Source organism: Tupaia chinensis, unplaced genomic scaffold (genome assembly GCF_000334495.1).
Source record: "Tupaia chinensis unplaced genomic scaffold, TupChi_1.0 Scaffold000567_1, whole genome shotgun sequence".
NCBI classification, from domain to species: Eukaryota; Metazoa; Chordata; class Mammalia; order Scandentia; family Tupaiidae; genus Tupaia; species Tupaia belangeri.
This window is the reverse complement of record NW_006160080.1, coordinates 985,621-994,038: the sequence shown is the minus strand read 5'-3', so window position 1 is coordinate 994,038 and position 8,418 is coordinate 985,621. Positions and strand designations below refer to the sequence as shown.

Here is an 8,418-nt window from a genome sequence, read left to right as displayed (position 1 = left end):
TCTCTTTCTGACCTTGGGTGGACTCTTCAGCATGACCACCAAGGACTTTTATGATCTAAAGCCAGTGTGCCCTTTTTATTCTTCATACCTGGCTTTCTACCCAAGCATAGGTACCTTCTTTCAAAAACAAAATCTCAAATAGAGTGTTTAATTGAATAGCATTAAAGAATAATCGATCCTGAGTGGATAGTATGTTTATCCCAGGAACTAAATTGATTAACACATTTTTCTTTTCTTTTTTTTTTTTAGTTGTTTTTTTTGGAGAGGTTTTCGCTATAGGGTGCATGCGCTCGCCAGACAGACAGAGAGAGACATAGAGACAGAAAGCGAGAAATCACCCCCCAGGGGGGATGGTCACGCCGCAATCCCTTCTCCTCCATTCTCCTCTCAGGATCTTGGGCACGCACGCACACGCGCCCGGCATGAGCTTTAAGCCACCGGGTCCGGGACACGAACTGCGGTCGACTATGTGGGAGTCCAGCAACATAGCCATTATGCTAACTGCTGGTTCCTGATTAACACATTTTTCTAGACTGTTCTGTTGCTAATAACAGAGATACCTAAGTCTGGGTAATTTTCAAAGAATAGGGGTTTATTCAGCCCACAGTTTGGAGGTTCAAGGTTCAGGGTCATATGTAATGAGGGTTTTCTTGTTGGCAGAGTCCCTAGGAGGCACAAGGCCACCATCCCATCCATACTGCATGGTGAGAGAGCAGAGTGTACAGAGCAGAGCATGGCTCTGTCTCATTCCCTCTCCTTATAAACCCATGGGGACTCACTCAATCATAGGGTCCCCACCCTGATGACTGACCCCTTCCCAAAGGCCCCACCTTCCAACACCATAGTCAAATTAGACACATTAAGTCTCTGCTTTCTCAACACTGTTACAATGGTTCACCAAATGTTAACACAAGAATATTTGGAGGAGGCATTCAAACCATAGCACACATTATATAGTTTGAACAGAAGAGAGAAACCTCATATCATGTAGAAGCTTATAGTCAGGCTACAACGGCTAAACCCTTGTGCTTACAATCTTGTAGCAAACCAGGAAGAGAATGGTACTGCTCAAATAAGAGAAAGAATGTCTTCAATAAGCCAACAGCTAACAGTAAACTTAATGGTAAAATAGTAGGGTATGCCTAGTAAAGCCAGTAACAGGGGGCCAGACAGTGGTGTAATGGTAAAATGCAGTGCTCTGTGAGGCAATTCCACATGGGAAGGTTCCTGGCTCAATTCCAGAGACTTCCCTGAGTATGCTAGGCACATGCTTTACCCATGATCTGAGGCTGGCTGAGACCTGGGAGTGGGTTATGGCATCAAGACCCTGTTGAGGGTACTGTTTCTCTCTCTCTGTCTCTCTCACTCATGGAAGAAATAAACCCAGCAACAAATAAAAAATGTGCACTAAAATGATTAATACAGTTCTTAAATTAGATTACCTAGAGCTGTCTGAAGAGTGAAGCTGGCTTTCTCTTGCCTGCTTGTGGAGCTATGTAAATCCATAGAACCTTTTGGGAAATCAGTTAGGTAATGTGTTTCACAAACCATCCAAATATCCATACCCTCTCCCCCAGACATCTACTTCTCAGAAATTCTCCTAGGAAAATCTGAACCGTTCCTAGAAATATGAATAAATTCTCATCATAACATTTAGAAGAATCAGAAATGACAAAAATTTAAATGTGCCACAATTGGGAAATAGTTAAGACTATTATGGGATATCCCTGCGGTGGAATATAATTAGTCAGTAGAAATATTTAAGGGTTTTGATACTGTGAGAATGCTCTTGTGTTGAATTAGAATGATACAAGTTGTATTTAAACATTCCCTTAATTCTGTTTAAAGATCTCTTTTGTTTGTTGTGGAAGAATTAGAAATCACATTTCTTTTTTTCTGGTTAAGTTTCTAGATGCTTGATGTGGCCTTCAGTGGGTTTCATTTTATTATTTGGAGACACTTCCATAATTATGTCCTTTCCTCTCAAATCTGCACAGTTAATACCCCTCTCAAAAAGAGATATCCTGATTATTCCAAATAAGAGAGTACAAAGAAGTTGAAAACAAGATTTTATTGTGTGTATATATACATATATATACATATATATATACAGACACATACATGAATATATAAATTACTATAGGGTGCAGGGACTCACCAGAGAAAGATGGAGCAGGAGGGAGAGGGGGAGAAAGCACTCCCCGGTGAGGCATGGGCATGCTGCAATCCCTTTTCTTCTATTTCTCCATTCTATCAGGATTTTGGGCCCACGCACGTGTGCGCACATGCGTGCACATGCGTGCACACACACACACACACCTGTGAAAACACATGTTTTTCAAGCTGCCAAGGTCAGAATTCAATCTGCTGTCAGCCATGTCTGCCACAAGGCCAGCCCAAAACAAGATTTTTGAAATGTTCTCTTTTATTGAAAATTTTTACTTTTTTTTCCCCCTTCAAAGTATATTTATCGTATTTCCTCTGAGAGAGAGGAAGGTCACCTCCAACAAGGTCTGCGATCCACCCCCAGCCTCAGCCAGCTCAGATCACAGTTGCGTGTGCATACCCACATGCAAGACCTCAGGGCAGGAACCTGGGTACTTCTCATATGGGTCCAGTATCACAGAGGGTAGTGTTACCACTGTACCACCTCTGCTGGCCCCATTTATTCATTTTTCTTTTCAAGAATTATTTTATTTAACTTTATTTATTTATTTTCCTCCCCATTTTTTCTTTTTGTAGGGCATGTATCAAATGCTTCGAAAGTCAAAATGTGTAATGAGACAGCAAGTGAAAAGAGGCTCTCCAATCCTCGCCCTGCATCTTCCCAGTCCTCTCCTACTGTGTAACCACTCACAGTAGTTCCCAGTGATGTATATGCAGAGATTTTATTTTATTTTATTTTATTTTTAGTGTATGATCACGCAAATTTGAACATATGTCCTTACCCTACTCTGCCCTCCGAGCCACAGTCCCACCATGTTATAGATTCTTCCAGCAACCAAGATTTCCCTCTTTGAGATCCCAGTCCCCAGAGGTGAGCCAGGCCGTGAACAGGCCCCTTTTCTTTTAGGCAGCCCCCTGCCCATTCTCTAGACAGATGAAGTGGAAGTGTGGGTGGGCAGCCTGCCACCCGCCTCCGAGGACTTTCAAAAGACAGATGAAGTGGAAGTGTGGGTGGGCAGCCTGCCACCCGCCTCAGAGGACTTTCAAACTGCTGCGGAAATGACAGCAGCCAACCTGACCAACATAACCAGCATGCATTTTAAAGCTCATTAGACTTAAAGAAATAACGTTGAAGGCAGCTTTGTAGGCAGCGATTCTCAGCTCGAGAGTGGGGTCAGATAGCGGAGTCTTTGCAAGGCTTGTACAGTTTGGATAACATTCATTATTATCGTTTTCTCTACTTTAAACATTTTTTAAAAGAATTATTTATTTATTATTATTATTATTTTATCACACAAATTTTGCCAGAGAGAGAGAGAGAGAGAGAGAGAGAGAGAGAGGGAGAGAGAGAGAGAGAGAGAGGAGCAAGCCACCAGGTCTGGGACTCAAACTGTGGTTAGCCATGTGGGTATTCCAACACTTTAACCACCATGCCACCTGCCGGCCCCCCTTTTCTCTATTTTAAAGTGGAAATGATTCCACATATTCTATGAAGTACAGAAAAGTAAGTGTGGCAATTCTGATTTCTAGACCATGAGTTAAAAATAAGATTTAGAGCTGGACAGCGGTGCAGTTATAAAATGTGACACTGCAAGGCCGACCCATGTGGGAAGGTTCTGGGTTTGTCTCTGTAGACCTCCCTGAGTACACTAGGCACATGTGTGTCCGTGATCCAGGGCTGGCCAAGGCTAGGTGGATCACTATGTCAAAACCCTGATGGAGGTGATGTCGTCCCTGCCTCTGTTTCTCTCTGTCCCTCTAGCTCATGGAAGAAATTTAATAGATATATATCTATAGATATAAGTATTTTTTTTTTAATAAAGAGATTGAAGGATTGTTCAAAGATATGTGATATTGCTTCTAGGGTGGTTACAATGGGATTTTTGGCAGGGAGGACAATGATGGGGCAAAAGAAATCTTATCCCAGGTCTTAAGCACAGATACACATCCAGTACATAGAGGGGGGCAATTAGAAACACAATGTTTAGCACATCGTTTTAGGAGGAGATAATGAAAAAATAGTTGAGAGAGTCTGTTCAAAGGAAAAGGGGCATTTTTGATAGGAGAGGTGTTGTGCTGAAGGTAAAGGGGAAATAAAGACCAAGATTTACGGCATTTCTGTGGTGGGCTGTTTGGGCTGGCCTAGCCGCTGGTGAACTTGAACATTTTGGCCTCTATCTGGGAAGAAGCAGAAGAAAGTTACCATCCTCTGTGCTCTGGCCCTTCCATATTCCCGCCCCCTCAGCTGGATCCAACAAGCAGAACTTGAGGGTCAGCCATTTTCTCAGATTCCCAGAGCCCGTGGCGCAGGGTGTCAGAGTGAGAGGGCCCCATGTTTTCCTGTCACTTTTTATTTCACACATCATGTCCCAGGACTTAGGCAAGTAGACCCGAGGCTAACCCTCAGGAATGAGCAGGACTGGCTCTTAGTTCCGTGTTCCCTCTATTCCCTCCTGGGTCATTCATTTAAAGGGCACAGCAAGTGCTGGGATGTGACTTAAAGCCAAGTGTCTGGTTTGTTTGTTTGTTTGTTTGTTTGTTTGTTTTGAGAGGTTTTTGCTATAGGGTGTGTGCGCTTGCCAGAAAGACAGCACCCCCGAGGGGGGATGGCCACACTGCAATCCCTTCTCCTCCATTCTCCTCTTGGGATCTTGGGCAGGCACACACATGTGCCCGGCGTGAGTTTAAGCCACCAGGTCCGGGACTCAAACTATGGTCGACTACATGGGAGTCCAACAACATAGCCATCACGCCAACTGCTAGTCCCCCAAGTGTCTGTTTTATGAAGTCTGTTTCTCACTAGCTATTGAATGGTGTAAACTAAGAGTTGAAATTGGGAATGACACACTGGCACTAGTATTTGAGGAGGGGGAGCCAGGAACAGGATTATTCTGGTGGGAGAATGGAGGGAGCCAGTTGGTCTGGCACTTCTGGATTCTTTACAAGTCTCTGACACCAGATGGGCGAGGGTGGGGAGGAGAGAGAAGAAGGGAGGGAGAGAGAGCGAGACAGCGCCCCAACAAGGTCTTCACACCATGATCTACCCCTAGCTTTAGCCATCCCGAATCAGAGGCATGGACACGGACGTGTGCACGAGACCTCGGGAGATGAACCCTGAACCCTCCCATGTGGTGTCTGTGTCACTGCTGTGCCACAGACTGGCCTAATTTTTTTTTTTTTCAATCTATAAAGTTAGATGACCCAGACTAAGGTTACTTTGAAATCTGTTAAATTATGAGGGTCAGTACTCAACAAGGTGAGACACGTTTAAGAATTTCTTTATTAGCAATAAAGAAATGAATATAATCGCAAAGAATTAAACCAGAGCTCCTGGGGATTCCATGTAGGCTAAGATCACATGCTCTTCTTTCAGGATTCAGGAAACCGGTTTGTTTTCTTTACTTGGATTTTTCATTAACAAACACTTGGAATTCTTCGAAGCTTATTTCTCCATCTCCATTCTTGTCCAGTTCTTTAAAGAGATCATCCAGACTGCTAGGCTCCTGGTTGTAGACAAAAAGGATGGGAGAGAAAAAATTAATCAAATATTGCTATGCAGGGACCAGCAGGTACAGTGGTGGTTAAGGCACTGGACTCCCACATGGCCAACTGTGGTTCAAGTTCCAGACCTGGTAGCTTGCTTTCTCACTTTCTCTCTCTCTCTCTCTCTCTGGTGAGTTCACATGCCCTACAGCAAATTAAATAATAATAAGTACAATTAAATAATTCTTTAAAAAATATATGTGTATATATTGCTATACATTCTCCCAAACTGGAAGCAGTAGGCCTGCATTCCAGGAAGGCAGCCTGAGTTTCTGGTCATGTACTAGTTATAGCCAGAGGTACAGAAACCAACTTTAGCTGGCTGTCAGCCAGCACTGCACGGAAGCCTTTAGGGAGCCCGTGTAGTCCCCCCACACATCCTGTTGGGGAGATCTTTTACAAGTGAGGGAACAGAGGCACAGAGACAGCCAGTAACTTGTTCTGGGCCTGCCACTGGTTAACAGAGAGCTTGGGATTCAAACATTGACAACAGCTCAACCCCTTAAACAAGCCACCACCCCAGTTTTTACTAAACCCTGGTCTATGTGTACAGTGCACCTTTGGGCTATGCAAGATAATGTTGGATAAGTGGTTCCCACACTTCAGTGTGCATCAGAGTCTCCCAATGGCTTGCTGACATCAGTAAATGTAGCTTATTGGCCCCACTTCCAGAGTTTCTGATTTGGTAGGCCTGAGCCAGGGCCAGAGAATCTATTTCCTACAGGTATCCAAGTGGTGCGCCCAAGTGGAGAACCACTGCTTGAGATGTCTCATGAATTTGTTTTTTTGACTACTGATATTCCTATAGTGTATTTTTTAAATAATTATTTTATTTGACTTTATTTATTTTAATTTGATGGGAGAGAGAAGGAAAGTGAGAAAGCAAGCTGCCAAGTCTGGGACTCAAACCACGGTCAGCCATGTGGGAGTCCAACGCCCTCATCCACCATGCCACCTGCTGGCCCCTCCTGTAGTGTCTTAAGCAGACTTAGTTTTTGTCTCTGTCGTAAAACTCAAATCATACAGCCATTACTGCTTGGACTTTTAGTTAGGAGTTTATCTATGGCAAAGGAGTACTTCGGAAACCTATTGAAATAACAATTTAGCTTAAGTCAGTTTCAGAGTTGACTCGTTCTCTTTATATAGATTTGTGGTTAAAAACTACGTCACGTTAAATTTACCATCTTAACGATTTTAAAAAAGAATGATTTATTTAATTTCATTTATTATTATTATTGTTTTAAAATTTGCTATAGGGCATGTGCACTCACCAGAGAGGGAAAAAGTGATAAAGCAAACAGACAGGTCCAGGACTCGAACCATGGTTGATCATGTGGGAGCCCAGTGCTTTAACCACCATGTCATCTGCTGGCCCACCATTTTTAAAATTATAGTGTTAAATATATTCATATTATCCTGTAATAGATCTCTCCAGAAAGATATATTTATTTATACCCTAAGATTTCCACACACTTAGCTATAATCACAAGACCAAACTGTAAGTTAGTTATTCAACATCTGTTTTATAAATACAGAACAGTTTTCTTGAAGCATTTGCTAGACTCTAAACCACACAAGGTGATGAGGTAAACTGGAAAACGTTGGCTGTCTCTGAGCCTCGGTTTCCTCACCTGTAAAAGATCTCCCCCACAGGGTGAATGGGAGCATTACATAGGCTAATCCTCATGAAAATATAATCAGATACATGTAAGTCTGCTTTTGTAAGTGCACATTCAAAACTTTCTATTAGTCTTCCTACCTTTCCCCAAATTATGAAAGTCTTAGGTGCTTTTTAAAAACTATTTGAGTAGATTGTAATCTAACAGAGAAACCTAGGCAATTTTTTTTTCTTTTTGGAAATATATAAAGGTTTTAAAAATGTTAATATTTCTCAAAAACTCTCATTTTCATTTTTAGGTTAAAAATATTTTTTTCTGCTAATGCCTTTAAAAGTTATTTTATATTTCAACTATAAGAAAACGAAGAGTTATCGGATAGATGGTCATTGAATTCAGCTTTTTTCTTTCTAGTAAAGAACAGAAATTTTTCCAATTGCCATACTGGTAGAAGAGATATTCCTGGTTAAAATTTGGAAAGCAGGGATATTTGAAACAAATGCTTTCTTGTGAAGTTGAGTCGAACAGTTCATTTAATGCCTGCATAGTTGCTTCCATTTGGAAGATCCTTTTTAGTTGCAAAATGACAAAGACTTGACCAAAACCTTATTCAGGCTCTAAGCCTTTCACTTGAGTAGAGCTGACCTTGGGCTTCCATCTCTGCCCTTGCAGAATCCAGTTTGAACAAGAATCCTGCTAAATCAGTTTGGTGATTTCCTCCCGCCCCCCCATGTCTGACCACCCTTGACCCCCCCATGTCTGACCACCCTTGATATTTTATCACTGTGTTCAGCAATAATCCAATCAAAATAATTTTAGCAAAACCTCTTATCTTTTGTTTCCTTAGTAAATTTCCATGCATCGACCCCCACCCTGCTTCTTGGTTGTAAGCCCCCACCTGTCCTTTTTTAGAGCCATCACTGCATGAGGAAGACCCCATGGCGTGGCCCTTATACCTGTTGCCTAGGCCCTCTTACCCTCTTTAACAAGCGTCCTGAATAACTTTTCTCTTTAACAAAAGAAAAGAATGTGTGTGTGTGTGTGTGTGTGTGTGTGTGTGTGTGTGTGTGTGTATGTGAAGCTGGGTGGAGAG

General features: G+C 42.3%; 2 protein-coding genes across 4 annotated transcripts in view; one reads left to right on the top strand and one right to left on the bottom strand.

Annotated features, from left to right (window-relative positions):
* CTPS2 (CTP synthase 2) overlaps nt 1–8,418 on the top strand; it is a 129,787-nt gene that overhangs the window by 51,967 nt on the left and 69,402 nt on the right. The window lies entirely within an intron of this gene.
* Nucleotides 5,429–8,418, bottom strand: part of S100G (S100 calcium binding protein G) — a 5,647-nt gene continuing 2,657 nt past the window's right edge. For both annotated transcript variants that reach the window (XM_006157957.3, XM_006157956.3), the window contains exon 3: nt 5,429–5,669. In XM_006157957.3, the coding sequence (XP_006158019.1) occupies nt 5,565–5,669 (105 nt within the window). In that variant the 3' untranslated portion in view covers nt 5,429–5,564. The remainder of the gene's footprint in view (nt 5,670–8,418) is intronic.